The sequence below is a fragment of the Tiliqua scincoides genome, chromosome 1 (assembly GCF_035046505.1).
Source record: "Tiliqua scincoides isolate rTilSci1 chromosome 1, rTilSci1.hap2, whole genome shotgun sequence".
Taxonomy (NCBI): Eukaryota; Metazoa; Chordata; class Lepidosauria; order Squamata; family Scincidae; genus Tiliqua; species Tiliqua scincoides.
Window position 1 is genome coordinate 151,905,421 of NC_089821.1, and position 22,469 is coordinate 151,927,889.

A 22,469-nucleotide genomic window follows, 5' to 3' on the forward strand; every position below is an offset into this window, starting at 1 on the left:
TTCTTCATAAACCACTTTGTGAACTTTTGGGTTGAAAAGTGGTATATAGATGATGATGATGATTGATGATGCAAAAAGCCTAAACATGCCTAAAGGGCTTTCCTGATATATTGTTGTTGTTGTTGGCTGGCCAACCCTGACCACTCCATTCATGCTCCTACAATCTGCAACCTCTGTAAGGTTGAAAAGGACCCTGAGCAATGCTTGGCCTCTGTTGCTCACTTCTTTTTATTCCTTCTCCTTCCCTTTCTTCTTTTGTGCCTTTTTTTAAGTAGTAAGCCATTGGCAGGGACTTGTTTTTTCTTTCAATTTGTACAGCACCTAGTTTATTGGTCGGTGCTTAATAAACAATAAATCATAAAGATAATAATTCTTTTGCTTCGTGGTTTCATGGCCTCTTGTGTGCTTTTGTGAAACAAATGAGTTCTTGTAAATAAACAGCTTTACAAAGTCTGTGCCATGCATACATAATGGTTGAACAGGTAGGTAAAGGAAAGAGTGGTGTGTCCATCATGCCCAGGTTTGGCTTGCAATGGTGTGGATGGTTGACTGATACCCAGAGAGCTCACTCACCAAAGCAGTCAATGCAGCTGAAGAAAGGTAGCAGAGAGGTAGTGGAATGCTTGGTTCCAGGGCAGGAATTTGTACCTTTAAGGATCTTAGTAAGGGCTGGTTCCTGAGAGGTGTTGTCAGGCCCAGAGAGTGCTCATGGACGGACTTTGGTTGACTCCAGCAGGTCCCTGCTCCCTATTACCTGTCCAGGGTGCTGAAATGACTGGGTTTGACCACTCTTGATTTTCCTGCTCTGCATTTTTGAGCTCGCTGCCTCTGCCCATTCGTTTTGTGCTCTTTGCTCCTGATTGCTCAAGTGCGGTAACAGACCTGCTTCCTCCAAACCCCTCCAAGAAATCAGCCTTGCCAGGTCAATCAGGAGACAAGAACCTGAGACGGCAGCAAGGAAAATAAGGGAGTCTAAGAAAGAAGGATGGAAAGCAAAGGGCAGGACCAGAAGGAACCCAAGAGGAAAAGAGAGAGAGAACTGGCAGAGAGATGAGGTGCACATGATTAGACACGGCAGAGGTGAGAGAGGCTGAAATCCATCTTAAAATGATTTAGGGTGCAATCCTATCCTACGCTGGAACAGGCAAGCCAAGAGGCTTGCGCTGTATCCAACTCAGGATGGGGCCAGAATTGGCTCAGCCAGAGGTAAGGGGAAACCTTTCCCTTACCCCTGGGCAAGGCACCCTAGCACCTATGGGTCTCCTCAGACCTGCGCCACCTCTGGAGGTAGCGCACATCCAAGGCAAGCGGCGCAGCTTCAAGCCGCTCTAAACTCCCTGGGAATGGGGGTTGGGATCTGGCATAACTGCCAGATCCCAGCCCAGCCTCCCACTCCTCGCCTGCCTGCTCCTGGGACTGCCCACCCTCCCCCTGCCCAGGAATGCCTCCCTCCTGCCCCCTTCCCACCTCCTCCCTGCCCACCCCAGAACCTTGTGTCAGCCCAGCTGGGCTGACACATGGCTCACCACGCAAGCCACCACCGAGGCTGAATTCAGCCTCTGTGTGCTGGTGCACCTCCATATGCTGGCGCAGCTTCCTCATGAGGAGGCACAAACGTGCTTTACGGCACGTTTGCAACCCTCCTGGGTCGGCGCAAGTCCGCCAGCCCACATGCAGCTTAGGATTGCGCTATTAAATAAATTCCCACATTTTTGGCTGCAAATCTCTGGTATTTTATACAATTCTGTTTCATGACTAGGGTCATTCCCTGTCTTCTCTGCTTTCCTAAGAACATTACCCGCTATTGTATCTGCAATATCATAACAGATCAGAATTATTTTTATAGTTGGATGCTCCAGGGAAACAATCATTTCAATTATCCCAACATTGAACATTCTGACTGTGTAATCTGCTGCAACATAGTGCACTGAGGGCAGGGGATTCAACTTCGGGTTTCCCTATGGACCGGCTTGATCTGTGCGCACTGGGCTCTCAGCATTTAAAGGTCAACAGTGTGAACAAGCTGCAAAAGAGCCAGGGTCCATTAGCAACTCCAGTGCCAGGGAGTACTTGCTGTGCCTGGTTGGAGATAACTACAGCACCATGGTAAGCAATGTTTCCTATTGTTCCAATTTGACAGATAGATGTAGCAGCTCTTTAGATGAAAAAATGGAATCACTAACTGGCTAAGGAGATACAAAGGCACAAAATAAGCAACTATTCAATAATAGTGGCATGTACACAGTGGCTTGTACACACAGTCTTACATAGAAAAAGATAATGAGGCCATGGATAACTGAGATTTGTAGATAATAGAAGTATTATTTTTTTCTTAATTTGACAAAAGGCTGCAGCTGCAGCAGGGTGAGAGAGTCAAAAAAAGAGAGAAGGAGCCAGGCCTAGCATCTTCTGTGCATTGAAGAGTTTTGTTGAACTATACAGTAATTTGAAATCAAAGATCTTTGAAATCAAAGAAAATCTGCATGGTGGTGATCACAGCATATAGAAAGGTACTTACAGTGCAATCCTATACATTTTCTCAGAAGTAAGTCCCATGGTCTTCAGTGGGACTTCCTCTCAGGTAAGTGTACATAGGATTGCAGCCTTAATGTGGAATCCAGAAGCTTGAGCAGAATCCAGATTATCATAGGCTTTTAAAAAATGCAGGCTGCTAGAACTCATGATTTCAGAGAAAAGTCTTAAAATGTCTTGGCAATGGTGCAAAAACCCAAAATGTATAGGACCCTGGAATTGCAGTGGTAATTCCAGGAGTGGGGTGGGGAGGCAGGACTTCTTAGTTCAACTATCAACACCCCATTCACCTTTCTAACCTTTGCCAGCTGTTTTCCTTTCACAGAAAGACAAAACAACCAAATGCTTTATGCTGTACACAACTTTAAATTTTCAGGGCACAGTGACCAAGAGATTGAGGCAGTAATGTGCAAAACCCCTTGGAGAAATGCCAGTAATCTTATCAAACCTTTTGTGGCTTCCCTTGACATTTCTCAGATATTTCTCAGAGGAAACCTACAAATTCACTCTGAATGGTGAGGTGAAATTTGGTGACTATGTAGAGATGAGTTGGAATTTCTGACGTTTAGTCTTTTGGTGTGTCTTAACATTATTTGGCTGCTTCTTCTGGGGAGGTGCCCATGAATTTGCTTCCAATTCTGCAACAGGTGAACAGAGTTCTGTTCCCAAAGGACAAACCAAGAGGAATGAAGAAACCAAGGGGAATGTAGATTACAAAAATTGCAGGCATAACCCCCTCCCCAAATTGAAACCATTGCTTCATTCAACTCTCTTTATCTGTGCATCCTAGCTCTCTGCTTCTCCACTGCTAGAGCCATTAAGCAAATGCCCCCTCTAATCCATTCCCTGAACCCAGTACTTTCATTCCCTGAACCCATTCCCTGAACCCAGTACTTCCCAGTATTGGGAATACTGGGGGAACCCAGTATTCCCCCCAGTACTCTGGGGGAACCCAGAACCCCCTCTAATCCATTTCCTGAACCCAGTACTTTTTCTGTCTACTGGTCTACTGTCAAGCTGGTCTACTTCTCATTCGCTTCCCAATATAACCCATGGTGGTTTCTCTCTTGTTTTAGTAACATTTAAGACCATGAGTATTCCATAGGGAGGGGGAAGATGAAAAATCCAGAGCTTCCAAAAAAAAGGAGGGCAGACTGAGAGCCTAATCCTATGCATGTCTACTTAGAAGTAAGACCCATTATAGTCAATGGGGCTTACTCCCAGGTAAGTGTGGATAGGATTGCTGCCTGGGTGAGCTGTTTTGTAAACAACAGGCAGTTGGTCTAGCCCTAGGGAAGAACTTTAGAATGAAATGTATGCTGATTTTTCCCAGTCTGCTGCTCAGTGCAAATATTTGCTTTTTTTCATCATTATAGAACTTGGAAATTTTTAACTGACCAGCCAATCAATCCTTAAAAAAAATTTAGGAGTGAGGGCAGTGGTGTTGGTAAGAGGCGATCCACCTGCCAGCAGCAAGGAAAACTAAGATGGCAGGTCTGAAGAGAGCTGAGGCAGTAGAATTGGCCCATGGGGAAAACCACCAGTGACACCACAATGTCCTTTGGGGCCCTGGATGACAGCTTGTGTGACTCTAACATCAAAGGACCAGAAGCACTGGCATTCAAGATCCTAAAATAGTAATCCACCTAAGGGGCCTAGGTCCTTCTAGGTAAGAAGCTACAGAATAAAGTGTTATGGATGAAAAATAAAGGGTAAGGCAATCACAAGAGTCATTTTTTGTTCACTTAATAGAATGTTTGAATGGAAAAGTATACTCTAGTTTAAGGTGTTACAGGCCCAAAACATTTCATTCCCTGAACAAGTCCATTAAGAGTTGTGCAAGTTTTTCCATTCCTTTTGGTATACATTAATGTTTCTTTCTCTCTAGTATGGATTTATCAACACCTGTCTGAAATCTCTTATTATAGAGAAATTTGGTGGTGAGACATGGGAAAATCTCAGGTAAATATCTACAACATTTTACAGATGAAATGTGTAAACTAGGGCACTTGTGTAACACAACCCTATTCTCACACAATACATTGCTGCATCTTTCCTGCAATCAAGAATTTTACTCATATGAACTCACTCACTCACCCAGCTGTACCTCCAGATCATTTATGGCTAAGAGGATTCTCATGATCCCCGGATCTCTGTTGTGAACATGTCACAGTCCTTTTTAGAAAAATAAAATCCTAATCCATGAGATCTACCCTTTTGCCTTCTCTGTTGCTCAGTAGTCTTTGAGACAAGTTTAATGTAGCTCCAATATACAACATCCACTAACTATTAACAGCCCAATCCTATGCAGAATTGGACTGCCAGTTGGAGCACTTTGCAACAATGGAAGGCACTTCTGCTGTTGCAAAATGGCCAGTGAACATGGAGTGCTCTGTTGATGGCCATTGATCATGTGCTGCTGCAAGAGATAGCAGTACCACCATGCCTCCACCTGTTCCTGCCATGTCTGCTAAAGAGGCAAGGCAGGGATGGGGGCGGAGAGGGATCGAGGAAGGGGCAAACTGGCAGAGAGAGGGATTGAGGAAGGGGCAAACTGGCAGGGAGAGGGGAGGAACGGGGCATGGGAATGTGGTGGGACAGGGTGGATCCAGCAGCAATGGCACGTGCCAGATCCTATCCCCTCTTTTCCAAATCTCCCTGCCCCTTTCTTCTCAGACATGCACCAGCTACAGACCCATTGGAGACCCATTGTGGAGCAGGAAGCTTGCAGAAAGGTGAAGGGAAATAATTTCCCTTTCCCCTCCAAAGCCTCCTGATCTGCCCTACTCCCTGCTGGACACAGTGCATGCCTTTTTGGCACAGTTGTATTGGCAGGGGGGTATGGATAGGATTGTGTTCTAAGCCCCTTTTCTAAAATGGTTGTACTGGACACATTGGTATTCCTCAATTTTCATTTTTCCACCAGTTCCAGATTTGCTCATGAATAAACAATTGTGAAGGAAATTGGCTCCCCCCCCCCATGTTGCATTTAGATGATGCAGGGTTCTGTCACAGTGGGCACCATCTCAGAAAAGATGAGGAGGATGCCCCTTCTAAGAACATACCTGCCACCCACAGGTTCATGAACTTAATATTAAACGTAATTAACCTCTTTTGTTTTAAAAATCTGCAGCGTGATTTTTGGGAAACACCTTTTTAATCAATCCAAATGTTTTGAACTGATTAATGCACTCAACATGGCATCTCTATTTAAAGTTTATTTAAATACAGGATTGGTTTAACGGATTGTATGAATCAGATTGCAAAGCCTGCTATTGATTGAACCTTCAGATACTATCCTTGGCCTTTTTTGCAGAATACAAACGGGGCTTGAAGACACCTTTATGACATATACAGTGTACGACGATGCAATCACATTCAAGCTGGTCCAGGAAGCCTGCAAAACACTAAGTATTGAGTGGGCTGTTGTTTTATTTATCATGTTTTAATTTTAGGTCTTGTTCATTTTGCTTTCTCATTAATACTTTCTTTCACAGTTACTTATTTTGTTTCATGGAATAGTGTTGGAAGCAAAGAGCAAATGAGTAAGCCCCTTTAAACACACTGGGACTTAACTTCTAAATAATCATGCATAGGATTGTGCTAATTGCCCAGTTCAGCCCAGTTGCTCTGGAGCAGCCCAACTGTATTGAAATCCCCCCACACTGTTGCAATGGGGGCAGCATGGCTTGCACTGTATCCACAGGGGAAGTCAGCAGTCTGGAGGTCTCCTCAAGGTAAGGAAACCCGCACAAATGGAAAGGTACTACATAGAGTGAGAACACACAGGTCGAGTAGGTTTTGATCCCATTCACAAATGAATACAGTACTTTCTGTTGTGCTCATGGACATATTTCCTATCCCTTTTCATGGGCATATTGGGAATATCCTGTACCATTCTCTTTCTCCTTTATAGGTGGTAGCACTGTTGAAGTGGTTGAGGGTCATATATGCAGCGAAGAAGGGGAAGAGATTCCCCTGAGCAGCAGTAGGATCTCTGGATCCATGCCAGAACGTTGGACAACCTTGTGCTCCAGGGGGATGATACAGTACATGATACAGAGCAAAATACATTACATTTTGTTCATGTTGTTGGTTCATTTCATTTCTTCCGGTTCAGATGTGTCAGAAGAGGCAGTGCTGAAACTCTTTGGGGAATACTTCTTCAGTTTTTGCAAGATGTCAGGTTACGACAGAATGTTACGGACGCTTGGAGGTAACTTAATGGAGTTTATCGAGAACCTTGATGCCCTTCATAGCTACCTCTCCTTGTCCTATCAGGTACCAGCTTCATTTGATTCGCTGTACTTGTTGGTACTAACTGAACATAGTATGTAACGTTATGTTTTTTACAGGCCTGATAAGGCAGCATGCACAGACTAGCACCTGCTTTGTCCTCATCCCTTGTCATCTATGTTATATATAAGGAAATCTGCATGTCAAATCAACCTCTTCATCTGACACAGCTGTTTTCCTGATTTTCTCTCTCTCCCCTTCCCCTTCTATTTTCATGATCCTAGATTCCCCACCAATCCTTTCTTGTTATTGGTGAGGTTTCCTGTGCTGTCATAGGTTGTCAGCTTCATACAGTAATTGAAGAAAGGATCCCCGAGACCCTTGACCTAATTATTTTAACATCCCCTCTATATTTAGGGCACTTACTGCCCTAAATATAGATAGAGGTGAAGTTTACACTTACTGTGGGAAACACTGAGGTTACCCTGATATTTCCCAAAGCAGATGGAAATTACAGACATCATCATAATGATGGATTTGGTTCTGTTGCATAAACAGGCAGCAATTAATCTAATCTCAAACTTCATGAACAAAACTTCACAATATAAAGCAATGAACCCACACTAAGTAAGGAACACTGCAATCCTATGTACATTTTCCTGAGAGTAAGTTGCACTGAACACAATAGGAGTTACTTCTGAGTAAACATGCATCCGGTTATGCTGCAAGATCATTACAAAAATTAGTTTTTCATTGTTTTTCCAATCTGCTAATATATTTTAATATATTTCATGAATGGTTACAATGGAGAACAACATCTGGGACTGCTTTAGATACTTAAAGGACCTAAAATAACATATCAGATGTTCAAGTTCTGTATCCGGGAGGTCAGAAATGCAGCTTTGGTAAAGAAGAATCATTAAGGATATATTTAGGATTTCTTTAAGAAAAGGAATACATAGTGATTGTTTTCTACTTAGGAAATGAATGCTCCATCATTTCGTGTGGAAAGGACAGACGGGATGTTGTTGCTCCACTATTATTCTGACAGGAAAGGCCTGTGCCAAATTGTCCCAGGTAAAATGACAAAAGGTCTACCTCCAAGTTAGGCATTACTTTGGGATGCATATCAATCAACTATGTTTCTATTGGCTAGCAAAATTGTTTTCTTGAATACAAGATGTTCACACGAACAGCCTAGGCTGTATGGGTGTGTTTCCTGAAATCCCGGTTTGGTGCTTTTGACCTACGCAATGTGGCATGTGCAAGAAGAAATTGGGAGCAAGAGTTGTGAGCTTAGGGCGGATAGCATTTTGTTTATTACGATGATCAATCCTGTGGCCTAAATTCCATCCTTTCATATTGCTAAGCTAATGTTCCCAAATCTTCATTTACACATGTTGCATAACAAGTGTGAAGAACATATTTGTGAAGGCCCACCCAGCCATGATGCTCCGGTGCAGCCCATATTTATATTTTTTTATTTATTTATATCCTGCCTTTCTCTCCGAAGGGACCCAAGGCAGCTTACAACAATGATTAAAAAACACAAATTAAAAACATGCTTTACAAACAAGATAAAACATATTTATAACATATTGCAGGGAAACGGCATGCCACTCCATGCCAATTTCTTGGCAATGACCACATCACTGGATGACAGAAAGGGCCGATGGTGTCAAAATGTCCTAGCCAGTATCCCTAGGGAAGGAGGCAGGGCCATCCAGGATGAGAGGGCTTAAGACTGGGGTGGGAACTGTACAGAAACCTGCCTATAAAAACTGCATAGACTAGCAACTGGCTCCAGATAAGGCTGGGGCCCCTGGAATCACAGCAACTACATCCTTCTCACAACTCTGAGATGTAGTCTTAGCCCTGTAAGGGAAAGGAGAGCTGCATTTTAAAAAATGTATTCTTTCTGACATAGGAATTCTTGAAGCTGTGGCCAGAGATTTCTTTAATAGTGAAGTGACTTTGGAAATTCTCCATCAAAATGTCGAAGAAGAGCGCACTGGGAAGAAGGAGCACGTGGTATTCTCCATTTCTGAGAAAAATGAGGAGGCAAAGAGCAAGGAGGGAAACTCAGAACGTGGAGATTTTCAGTGGGATAAAGAGGTGCTGAAACTGGTCCTGCTACTATCATTGTTTTGAGTCAACACAAGCTTTCTGTCTCTACAATGGAAAACAACCTAACCACCTCACTTTCTTTTCTTTTTGCATTATTATTAGTAATTAAAAAATAAAATATTATAGAGATGAAACATAATTACAAAATTAATTACAAAAATGGATAGTGTATAATTCTGTCAAACATGGTAGATCTTGAAAGGCCAAACTTTTAGAAACATTGGAGATCCATATATCTTAATTTCTTTTTAAAAGCAGGTTCTGCTTTTCTTTTTTAAGCGGCCATTAGTTACAGGTGTGAAAATTTTCAGGCATATCTGTGCATGTAAACTTTCCCCTCTCAGTTTATAGCAGGTTTGTGGGGTGCTTTGGATTGGGGCCTGGCATGAAGGGTAAGACCTCCCCAAATTGTCCCACTCACACTTTAAAAGCTGTCTCTTTACCCAGTTAGCAGGAAGTATCAAAGTGCATGCAGTAAGGGATTCTAGGTAACTATTTCTGCCTTGCCATACAGAAAGAGACGGCTTAAGTGCCGATATTAAATTAGTATCTATGCTGATTTATGTTTACTGAACATAAATCAAGGGGTTATGGGCTAAATAATGTATCACAAGAAGAGAGAAATCAATCCACAATGGAGTTAAATTACAGTATGCAAATAAAATGTGCAAATTCAAAAAAAGATTCCAGTCTGAGTCTCTCTCTATCTCTCATAGGGAACCTCTTTTGTACCATTGAACCACTTGTCCCCTGAGAGATTTTGGGTTGATGGAAAAACATTCTGCAGTACATTTCCTTTCCATGTTGTGTTTGATGAAACAGTAAGGCAACTCTTTTTTGGGGTTCTTCTTAAAAGCTGGAATAGAGATGGCCGCTTTGTTGGCCCTAAAGAATAGCAGATACAAAACAGGCACAAGAATAATACATCTTTATTGGATTACTATATGTTGGTATAAGACTATGCAGATTTTCAATTCCTAGTGAATACAGTATATTTAAATGTATTTGGGTTTAATACTTAAAATCAGTCTTGTAGAATAGGCATTTTAAGTAGGATCCCTTTTCACTGCGATGTACCATAACTGTTTTTTGTTTTGTCATTCCTACTTTTCACAAGAGTTTGAAAAGCATTTTTTGAAGCCCTGGGGCACTGTTTCTGTCTTTCCTCAGCTGAAGATCAAGCAGATGGGTGTAAACATTCAGAAATTTGTACCAGGATTGCAGAAACTTGGAACCAGATTAGATGAGTGTTTTGCTATTGTACATCCACAAGTTACATTCACTATTTTCAGCATAAGGAAGTTCATCAACAGCCAGTTTGTCCTCAAAGCACAAAGGAATATTTTGCCTAAATCGGGGGAGAAACAGCCTGTCCTGAAGCTCAGAGGTAACAAACCAAGTGATGGGGGTGAAAATCCATTTGAATCTTCAAAAATTCCTGCAAGTACACCACAAACTAGGAAGGACAGATCTAATATGAATGGAATCACCCACTTTCCCAAAGATCCCTACTTCCTCTGCAGTGTCCTTCACCCTATCCCATAACATTTTTGAGGATCCCTCAAAACCTACCAGGGCTTTTCAGAGGCTTCAGGGGACTGTAGTGGGGGAGATGGGAAAGATCCCTTGTGTGAGCATTGTGTTGCTTGTCTATATTTTAATACAACCCTGTGTTTAGTCAAACAGCTAAAATAGTTTTATTCTAGATATTACAAAAATGTGTATAGGTCAAGCTCAACTGTTATATCCTTTGTCTCTTTGCATATATCTTTGCATATACCCATACATTTTATTTACATATTTTATATATCATTACAGCCCAATCCTGACTAGTGCTGGTGCAGCCAAGCCACATGGCTATATTCAGAGCTAGTTGAGAGCTGGTTGGAGATCTCCAAGTAATGCCCCAGCCTACCCTGTGGAGCTACTTGCATTTCTGTTAGCTATATAGTGGCAAAAGTCTGAGCCCAGTGTAATGCCGGGAGGCCTGGGAGTGGGGTTAGGATATGGCGGAGGAAGCCTCTGCCAATTCTGCCACCGTCCTGGGTGCAATGTGCTAATAATACCAAATTCTGAATACTGAAAACTTAGGATTCCATCTATTCACAGGTTAATAAGTGCTTTCAATGTAAGATTCAAATGGATTAGGTCAGGGGTGTCAAACTTGTTTCATACCGAGGGCTGAATGATATTCATGATGCCTGCTGAGGGCCGGAAGCAATGTCACTAGGCAGGAAGCGATGCCATTAAACAACTCATAACCAAAAAGAAGCACGTTTTCTCACTTAGGAATTCATTAACTACAAATGATAGAAGAGAAAACATGCAAATCTTTATCATATTTCAAGATATGGGAGAGCCCAATTTTTGTGGGGGCAGCCCTTTTAGCTGTAACACCTCAGCACTGCTCAGCAGCTGAGAGCCTGAGGGCTTGATAAAAAGCTTCAGCGGGCCGCATCCAGCCCCCGGGCCTTATGTTTGACACCCCTGGATTAGGTGGTTTATGCATCATGAACTATCATACTCTAATGTGTTTATTATGAAAAGGGCAAATGATCTGGATGGATTCCATCCAGTGCATGATGTACATGTGCTCACCAAAGCTACGCAGTTTAGAGGAGCTGGAAGAACAACAGATGCACCTTTCTGACATTGCACAGCATGACACGACAAGGGACCTCATCCTCTTTAACCAGCAACGACTGGCAGAGATAGAACTGTCCAACCAGTTAGAAAGAAAGAAGGAAGAACTCAGGATCCTCTCTAAAAATCTGGAGGCAGAAAAAAAGAAATCAGAAGCCTTGCTGTATGCCATGTTGCCCAAACATGTGGCCAATCAACTTAAAGAGGGCAAAAAGGTGGAAGCGGGTACAGTGCAATGCTTTCATTATCCTTCATGCTATGGGGATTTATCTCATTTCAATGTTTTAGTGGCAGCTAACAAATGGCAACTAGAAAATTCTAATAAAAGAACAGTGATGTGATTGCCCCAATGACTTTAGCTGGAACTGTTGTGCAGCTTGATTTTTATGCATATTTATTTGGAGGTAAGTCCCATTAAATTCTGGCTTCCTCCCAAGTCTTCTGTGTGCAAGTTGCACAGAAGGTAGTGTGCATACATTTGCATGAAGTTGCAATCTTGCATTCTGCTGCACCTAAGTGTTTTGATAGGTTGGACTCATCAATGATAAGAATACTTACATTATTAACTAAAAAAGAGAACAAAACTTCCATTAAACCGTTTTCTCATTTAGGCTCTACACATGTCCATAACATCTGTATAAGAATAGAGCTTAAAGAATTTCAACCTCCCTTCTCAGTTCTCAACTACAGATATTTAGAAATTAATTGAATTTGTACAGAATCAATCAATTCCGTTAAATTAAATTACATCATTCAAGGCCATTCCAAAATCTCTTGCTTGATCTTGTAAAATGTCTTAGTGGAGAGTCTCAAATCTCTCACTGGGTATCTACATCTTGCATCTGGTTCACATGTGACAGAAATTCAAACTGCTATCTTGTTTTGGGCCATGTGTGTACCTTATACCAGTTGTGTATTCACACTGTAATTTGACATAGCAGGAACTGGTCTGATACAAGATATATGAAATCTGCTGTTAGAGCCCTCTCAGATATGAATGGATGATTCTATGAAAGTGTCCTGTCTGGTGCCAGTTCAACTTATTTCAGCAGGGTTGTGCATGTGTTTTCTATCCTATTTTTGTGTGATCTACTTATTGAGTGTGTTACAGTGTACGGACATTCCCCTGTTTTTGAACAAGTTAGGCTCCAAGGATCTGTTTGTAAGTAGTTTTGTTTGTAAGTAGATTAACACCCCCTCATGTTGATGATTAGAAAGAGCTGTCCTATACTTTATACTTATATAGAAAAGTAGCCTTTTTACTATATAGTAAAACATGGATTTTAAAAAAAATAGATTAAAGAACTGCTTTTTTTAAAAGGCTACTTTTCTTTTTTTTTTAATTTTTCTCTAGGAGATTTTAGTTCCTGCACAATACTTTTCAGCGATGTCGTGACTTTCACAAATATCTGTTCGGTCTGTGAGCCAATTCAAATAGTAAACATGCTTAATTCAATGTACTCCAAATTTGATCGATTAACCAGTGTCCACGGGGTTTATAAGGTGAGTGTTCCTACTATTTGTAAATACTTCCATCATTTACAGCAGTTTTTCCTGCTTTAAATGTTCACCATTTAAAGCCAGTTGTATCACCATGGTCCAAAGGATTGGCTTAGATGGCAACAAAAATGAGAATGAAATGGCATAGTGATTTGTGTTGACAACCTTCAGTCTCGAAAGACTATGGTATCGCGCTCTGAATGGTGGTTCTGGAACAGCGTCTAGTGCGGCTGAAAAGGCCGATTCGGGAGTGACAATCCCTTCCACACTGGGAGCAAGTGCAGTCTGTCCCTGGTCTGTCTCCCTGGCTATGGGCCTTCCTTCTTTGCCTCTTTGCCTCAGACTGTTGGCCAAGTGTCTCTTCAAACTGGGAAAGACCATGCTGCACAGCCTGCCTCCAAGCGGGCTGCTCAGAGGCCAGGGTTTCCCACTTGTTGAGGTCCACTCCTAAGGCCTTCAGATCCCTCTTGCAGATGTGATAACATAGTGATAACATAGTGATAACATACTGGAATCTTTAACCTTTCTAGGTGAATGGTTTCCTAACATTTTTGGCCAGCTCCCTCTACATATAGTTTCCCCTTTCACCTACCAACTCCTTCCATTTGTTTAAGAATCTTCCTTTAGTACTCAGATACGTAATTAAAACCACCACTACAACCCTGCCATTGACATTTTCTTCAACTATATCCTATGGTAAATGTAACCAAGTGGTGTTGGAAAAAGGGGTCTAAACCAAGCAGCGTCGCATACAGGAGGACCCTTTCTCTAATTGTTCCCCCCCAACCCCTGCTAGTTTGCTGCTAACAACAAACAGGTATAGAGAGTGTAAAAAAGTTTCAAAGAAATAAAACAGCACCTCAAATCCGTTGGTAGCCCTGATCCCAGACTTTGGAAAAAGGAATCCTACAGCATGCAATTCCCTTTACATGTGAGAAATCATGGCATGATGAACCTTCAAATCCATGAGGCTGTTCAGAGCTCATGGAGAGAGGTCCTGCATGATGGAAGTTCAGGAGGAGAAAGAGAGAAGAGGGAGAGGAAGGAAGCAAGATAGAGACAACCATACCCACAGGTCAAACAAGACAAGCATAAAGATCTGAGACAGGTAGCCTCTGAGTCATCTGCCTCCTGGACAATACACTGCCCCTAATGTCCATCAGACAGCATTGTGTTTACAAGTGACTGAATTGCTCAGTTGGAATCAATGTTAATCATATTATTTCTATGTCCATGAAGGCTTGTTTTGCACATGATATACTTCTCACACATGCAACAAGCATGTCATGTGCAAAACAAGCCTTCATATATCATGAATACTCAGCATTGTCTTTGGTGTTGTGCAAGGTTAGATTTTTTTCCCCAGGATTAGAATATGTCTCCCCCTTGCCTTATAGGTGGAAACAATTGGTGATGCCTACATGGTTGTTGGAGGGGTCCCAGTACCTGTCACCAGTCATGCTGAAAGGGTGGCAAATTTTGCCTTGGGGATGAGAATTGCTTCAAGAGAAGTTATGAGCCCCATTACTAACAAGCCTATACAGGTAATTAACATTTTAATACTTTGAAACACAAAATACCACAGCATTGAATTGCACAGATCTAAATTAGAACTGGGGCACATAGCTCAAAACATGCACTTGAGATATTTTTTCTGAATGGAGCTTTAGCTGCCTGTTCGCAAAACACATTTAACTTAATGCTCTGTCATTATGAAGACACAGTTGTTTTCTCAGCATAAAGTCCTTGTGCATAACATGGCCTTGATTCCCACCTCCTTTTGACTCTATGGTTTTTATGTAAGGTACATTAATGAGCTAAATTATAAAACAACCATACTTGGCTTAAAGCATATCATCACTCCCATTTTACAAACACACACATCTTTATGCATGTGTATGGAGCTGTGTGTACAAAATTATAAAATGAGAAATAATTATCAGGGGTCCATCATGTTCCAGAAATTAGTGCCTGCAATATGTGAGAGCCATACTAGTGATGTTGTTTGTTCTAAATTATATGTATGGTCTGTTGTAAGTTGCAGCTCCCTGTGAGATACCCCATGAGATATACAGAGGCAATAAAAGCTAAGTCAGATTTTCATAGTTTACAGGGACCATTGGAAGAGTCTGCAGCATATAGAGGTGCACCTGTTATTTCCTAATGCGAGAAGGGACCTTCGGTCAACTAGCCTTCTACTTCAGCCAAGTAATTAGCCAGTACCACAGCCTAATGCACATTTACTTCTAGCTTAAAATGAGCAAGACTGAGGGCACAATCCTAACCAGGTCTACTCAGAAGTAAGTCCTATTTTGTTCAATGGGGCTTACACTCAGGAAAGTGTGGTTAGGATTGCAACCTGAGTTGCATGCGTTTAAAATTTGAGTTTCTAAACATGGTATGAAGTTGAAGCTCTAAAGGGATAACTGTAGGACTATCTTCCTTTGCCAGTTCATTTTGTGTGTTGACCTGCCGCCTGTTGGGATTCATCCAGGTATATAACTCAGAGAATGAGATACCCAGCCCTGTTGCTATCATATGAAACAAGATCTATTTTGTTTTGAGTTTAAAATCTATCCCCCTAAGAAAAAGTGAATTTGAAGTCTTGCTGCAATGTCAGCAATTCATTCATTCATTCATTCATTCATTCAACAGAATTCACTGCCTCCCTATGTTTCTGCTATAAAAGAGAATGCATTTCCTGTTTATTCTACAGATATTTTTAAATGGATTTCTAGTTAATACAACATATGGCAGTTATGCATAGAACATCAAGACATTTCTTTTTGCAAGGAAGATAGCAATTGATAGCAATAAAGAACAATATCTTTTTTTCATTTCCATAGTGTGTCTTTATCAACAGATTCGAATTGGGATTCACACCGGACCAGTTTTAGCTGGAGTAGTTGGAGAGAAAATGCCCAGGTACTGTTTATTTGGCGACACTGTCAATACAGCTTCTCGGATGGAAAGTCATGGTGTCCCAGATAAAATCCATGTCAGCCCAACAACATTCAGGTAACTAATGAGTAGCAATGCAAGGGAAAATTATGGTTCATCTTTAACCACTTTTTTACATTAGTTGTAAGTACTGGTTGATTATCCCTTATCTGGACTGCTTGGGAGGGAAAGGTGTCTAGATTTTGGAATAAATTGCTTACTATAAGTGCATAAGAACAGCCCTGCTGGATCCGGCAATAGGCCCATCTAGTCCAGCTTCCTGTATCTCACAGTGACCCCACCAAATGCCTCAGGGAGCACACAAGACAACAAGAGACCTGCATCCTGGTGCCCTCCCTTGCATCTGGCATTCTGACATAGCCCATTTCTAAAATCAGGAGGTTGCACATACGTATCATGGCTTGTAACCCGTAATGGATTTTTCCCCCAGAAACTTGTCCAATCCCCTTTTAAAGTCATCCAGGCCAGATGCCATCACCACATCCTGTGGCAAGGAGTTCCACAGACCAACCACACGCCGAGTAAAGAAATATTTTCTTTTGTCTGTCCTAACTCTCCGAAACACTCAATTTTAGTGGATGTCCCCTGGTTCTGGTGTTATGTGAGAGTGTAAAGAGCATCTCTCTATCCACTCTATCCTTTCCATGCATAATTTAAAGAGAAATGCTTCCTTAAAGAGAAATGCTTTCTTAAAGAGAAATGCTTCCACGTGCACATGGGTGTCTGCTGGCCTCTTTGACATTTTTCAACAGTGTCTGTATAGCTACAAACCACAGAGCAAAGAATATAACTTACAGCCTGTACCTGCACTGTATGGGAATGAGTACAAGTCCTTCTAGTGCTCACACTCAGAAGACAAGTCTTGGACAAAATGTATGGATTTTGGAATAGCCCAGATTTTGGGTGTCTGGATAAGGGATAATCTATCTGTACTCCACCCAGATAACTAACTGAACCAGTTTCAGGGCTAGGAAGCAATTGCTTTAGCTGAGCAAAGGGGTTGCCTGATCAATAGTAGCAAATTAGTAGCACAAGGTGTCAAGGTAAATGAAAGGTGCCAGAATTTACAGCAAAAGGGAAAGAGTGTGGAATGGGGGAGGGGCAGTCTTTCACCAGTATGCAAGAAACTGATCATGTCAGGAATGCTTGGGTTGGCAAGACTGGGAGGGGTAGCTGTTTTGGTTTATGAGGTTTATAGGTTTATAGGGTTTATGAGGTTTATAGGGGTAAGACAGTGAAGAAATGGTTAACCTCCCCATTTATTGTCTCTTCCATTGCATAGAGCACTACAACACCAAATGTTTGACATAGTGGAAAGAGGAGAAATAGAAGTCAAAGGCAAAGGGAAAATGACAACATATTTTCTGAGGCAAAACCTCTGTGCCACTGAGAATGAAATCATGGGACAAGCTGACAAGACTTCTCGTAAAGTTGATGGCAACGGTATGGATAGGGAGACATTCTTAGCATTAAAATTTTTAGTACTCCCTTGACATATCCCATCCCTGTATCTTTTAAAGTTTGCTGCCACTCATATTCTGAAGAGGGGGAAGGTTCTGTCATCATCCTACCTGTTGGGATCTCAGAATCAGGGCCCTAAAAACAGAGCTGCTGAACCTGGAAGAGTTTTTCAGTCATTTTCAAGGGCTGTGCTCCAAACTCCTGCAACATACTTGCAGAGCCCTAAAGCAGTCATTTTTAGCCACTGAGCTGTGGCACACTGGTGTGCCACAAATGGTCTGTAGATATGCTACAGGAGTTTGGGGGAGGGTCATTTATTAGTAGGGCCATTTGGGGGATATGAGCCCGCCACCAACGGCATGGTGTGCCTTGTCAGTTGTCAAAAAACTGATGGTGTGCCATGACCATTTTAGTACCCTATCAGTGTGCTGCAAGATGAAAAATGTTGAAAATCATGCTCTAGAGGAACTAGGACACATTATGCTGACTGGCAATTGTGTGCTCCTTTTTGCTCAACACAAAATACTCCAGCAATTAAGGGAGAAGATGATGCAAAACCGCAGACAGCATGGCAACAAAATAGAATGGATATCATGTTGTCCATATTTGTGCTATTTTTATCCTCACGCAGCAGCATGTAGTTTTTTATTCCAGATAATCCAAGATTTATATTTGGATTTCATTGTTTCCTTTTGAGCTTATTTTTCAATTTTAAGATTTTGAAAAACTTGATGTGTATGTGAGGAACAGTTTATTTCAAAGCATAATCGATCAGCAGGGTGGTAAGGTCAAGCATATTTCATACATAAACTACCGGTAAATCTTTATTGACATGGCTGACCCATTCTTTTCTTTTTTTAAATGGACAGATGGTCTAGAAAGTCAAGTTTGCAATGATATAGTAATGAAATATGACTGTCCAGAGCTGTTTACTTCCAGGAATGCTGACAATGCCAAAGGTTCGTTTTGGTACACAAAGTGAACAGATGAATGTGGAAGCAATAGGGTTAGGATTGGTTTCATCGCTCATTCTTCTGGTGTTTGTTTTGCCAGTTTTAGAGTGGAAGATGATACAGTATTAGCCTGCCTCATAATCTGCATGGCAGAACATACCTATTATACTTGCTAGCACAAAACGTAATTTGGAGCCCAATCCTATCCTCCATAGAGTTTACACTATGCAACTGCACTACTGTAGCACACACTGCCTGCAATAGTGGTGGTGGCGGAAATCAGACAGCCTGGGAGAGGTAAGTAAAAATATTTTTTACTTACTTCTTTGCAGGCCACCTGACTATCCATGGGTCTCCTAGGGCCTATTTTGCTGGTTAAGTCCAAGGAGAGGCAGGGGGCCTGTTGTGCTGTGAAAACAGGGAGCAATCTAGCAGGTGCTGCTATCACTGAGATTTGCCTCTTCCCAGCCCTGCCATCCTCTCTCCAAACCTCCCCTGAAGCACTGGAGACCCCGCCACCAGTCCTTTATCTGCTCTGATGCAGGCCAGGTCCATCTCTGGCTTGCACATGGAGCTTTTGGCTATTTGTGATAGCAGCTGTGATGTGCATGACAGTATGGTGTTGTTACCACAATTACAGTGTGGCCTGCAAGATCCACCACTGTAATAGCCCAATAGCATTGGATCGTTTGTATAGCTGCATTATAAAGATAAGCAGACACATGAATTTGAATTCATAAGGAAGACATGAACTCTGATCAGTTTAATTCATTCCCCCAGGGAAATAACTGAATGGTCCTTTGATAAGGGAACTACTCAATAGCAGAGCTAACAAGAGGTTTGGGTCAGAGCTGTAAACCAAATGAGAATATCCCAAATCATGTTTTTCCCACACCTTTTCTTTTCTTCTCCCTTGTTACCTGTTAGTGGCTGGAAGCTGTCATCCCCCTGGAGAATGTTTGCAAGAGGAAAATGAACCACAGCCTTCTAACCAGTCAAGAACAACAACTCTTGGCAACAGCCATCCTCCCTCAACAATTTGCATTATGTTCTAGGGAAAAAAGTTTAGCAGTCACACTACAAACTTGCACTGAGAACTTCTGCTTGTTACCTGCACTACAGTCAAAATTTGATACAGTGTAATGAAAGAACAAGTCTGTACTGAGTCAATTTATTCCTATTGTTTTTTTCCCTTTTCTAGATTGCAGAAAAAAAGAGGGGTTTTTAAATATAATTTAAATATTGCTTTTTCTTATATCTGGTCACTGAGTTGAGATGGTTGGCAACCTTCAGTCTCGAAAGACTATGGTATAAGCCTACAGCACCCGGTATTCCCAGGCGGTCTCCCATCCAAGTACTAACCAGGCCTGACTCTGCTTAGCTTCTGAGATCAGAAGCGATGGGGCACGTGCAGGGTAACAGTCGCTGTCAAGAGTAGTGATGGGAAAAACCAACCTAGCACCATTTTCCTTTTTATGAAACACTGATGGCTGATATGCACATTAAACAGCTCCAAGGCACAGTTTACCGATGGAAACACCAGTAAGAGATTCCCTTCCAGGGGAAACAAACTGCAGGGGCAGAGCACAATGTTTCGCACCAGTGCCTGGAGCAATAATGGCACATTACTGCCCCGGGTTCTCCCTGGAGGATTTGGCTTTGCTTGCCCCATGCTTGCTTCTGTGTAGGCTGGGAGCCTTCACAGAAGCAGGGATGGTGTGCACAATACCAGCAGCACCCCACCCTCAGGGAGACCTTCACGTTCTCCCCGAGGGCATGGCTTCACACGCCATGTTCTGGCTTCTAAGAAGGCTGGGAGCTGTCAAAGCCATCAGTGCCCTGTAGACCAGGAAGTGACTGGATGGCGGCTGGAGGCAGTCATGCACTCCTCCCCTCCCCGCCCCCGGCACAGTGCCCAGGGCATGTGCCCCTCAGGCATGTGTTCCTCAGGCTCCACCCAAGTGATGTCTCTGTGCAGGCTGATGGGGAAAGAACCCAATCCAGTTCATGATTGTGGCGGAGACAAAGATTGTCCGTCCTTTCCCTTCCCATGGTTGTTATTGAAGTTACAAACAACACACATACAAGGCCAAGCCACATGTTTAACATAACATGTGGTTTGGCCCTCAGGGTTAGTGTTACTTTCCAGATTAAGACAACAATTTTTACTAGACTGAATATTGGTATAAGAATATGCCTGTTTAAGAACTCTATCTTTTCTTGGAAACTTGCATAGTTCTATAGAAGCTACTCCAGCAAAAGCTTTGAATATTTTACTCTCTGTAACACACATAGCTCTAACAGTACAGTACATACCACATTTTTCAGACTTTGTGGAATAATCACTTTTGAAGGTGTGGCATCTTAGATAGACCTTTTGCCCCAAAGCTTATTGCTGCTTATTGAAGAACATTCATTCTGAAAGTCAAATATTTATTTTCCATGACATATGCCCAGTCCAGCTTCCTGTATCTCACAGCGGCCCACCAAATGCCCCAGGGAGCACACCGGAGGGCACTAGGATGAGGTCTCTTGTTATCTGGTGTGCTCCCTGAGGCATTTGGTGGGCCGCTGTGAGATACAGGAAGCTGGACTAGATGGGCCTATGGCCTGATCCAGTGGGGCTGTTCTTATGTTCTTATGCCAGCAAATAGTTGGACATGTCTGATTCAGTTATTCCTCACAGGGATGGGAGCTCCGAACTGCATATCCAAACTCCCACATCTGGAAGTACTTCTCCATTTGTTCAGAATTCACAGTTAGGGATTCAAGACCAAACTAAATGCAACTTCAATCATGTCATTGGCCCTGGCATTTTTTTTTTTTAAAGGTGCAGAGAACTCTAATCTGGTTTGAGAACACCACATGGGGGAAGGGGGTAATGAGCTTTTCCCCCCACTATGGTCCCAATCCAGATGGGGAGTCTGTACTCACCGTTTATACCCAAAAACAGGAAAAACGGGAACTAGTTTGGCTCTTAATCTTTAGCCGTTAAAAAGGCAAACATGATCTTAAGAAGAATTTTTTACATTTGCTTCTATAGTCTGAGAGTTGTTAGAGGGGCCTACCCTCTACAGTATGATGGGAGCATATTTATTTAGAAAATTGAATGGTATAACGTAATGTATGTACTAGTCTAAGGGTCCAATCCTATTTGGATGCCACACCGACAGCACATGGACACCAGAATGATGTTCATCACATCCTAAGCCTATCCTGGCAACACTACGTCCAAAGGAATACCGATTCCAGTGCAGGAAAGGCCATATGCCAAGATTGTCCCGGCAAAGCAATGCTAGCCCTCCCAGTAACATCACCAGCATTCATGGAAACACCAACACATACATTACCCATAGAGAGGCATTCTGAAATCAACATAGGCTTGACATTCATGTGTCATTGCACTAAGGTTGGTACATCATCAGTGTGACATCTGTGTCATCGCTGTGATGTCCAAGGAGCCAATCACCACATGTAACCTGCCCCAATACTGGCAGCCAGGGAGGCTCTGCCAGAGTGAAAGAAGCAGGGGGCGGGCAGACTTAGAATTTTTTTTTAAAAACAATTCTGTTCCACTATTCAACAGCACCTTCCAGGGCAGCTAAGGCATCTAAAATGCAACAATATGAAAACAACATCTTAAAAAACTGCCAAAGCAACATAAATAGCAGTAAAAACAGAGAAAGAGTAGGAATAAAAGATTACCCATCAAAAGAGGAGAATAAAGCTGACTCACTTGGTGCCAAAAAAACTGGAAAAGTAGGAAGCAGTTTGAGTGTTTCTAGGGAACATATCCATAACCAGAGGCCCACAAGCAGTGGCACCTTGGCAAGCTCATATGGAAGTTGGCAGTCCTTCAGATACATATACAATGATTTTTCCTCACATACAACCACAAGAACTGGGCTCGTTTTCTTTAATTAAAAAAACAACAACACTATATGCATATGCCCCAAAAGCTTTGTAAACATCAGGCAGATTACGATTTGATATAAGCAGGCAGTGGGAGCTAGGCAAGGTACAGCAAGCCCGAATTGCCCAGAAGATAAAGAAGGA

At 42.2% G+C, this 22,469-nt stretch overlaps 1 protein-coding gene across 1 annotated transcript; it reads left to right on the forward strand.

Annotated features, from left to right (window-relative positions):
• The first annotated feature begins 4,426 nt into the window (after positions 1-4,426).
• On the forward strand, positions 4,427-18,280 carry LOC136646011 (guanylate cyclase soluble subunit beta-2-like). Its single transcript, XM_066622537.1, is given in 14 exon segments — positions 4,427-4,494; positions 5,849-5,943; positions 6,653-6,813; positions 7,749-7,845; positions 8,696-8,906; positions 9,529-9,643; positions 9,645-9,716; positions 10,066-10,282; positions 11,443-11,763; positions 12,893-13,041; positions 14,436-14,582; positions 15,902-16,056; positions 17,282-17,442; positions 18,177-18,280. Coding segments are annotated over 13 exon segments (1,977 nt in total). The 5' UTR covers positions 4,427-4,494; positions 5,849-5,876.
• The last annotated feature ends 4,189 nt before the right edge of the window (positions 18,281-22,469 follow it).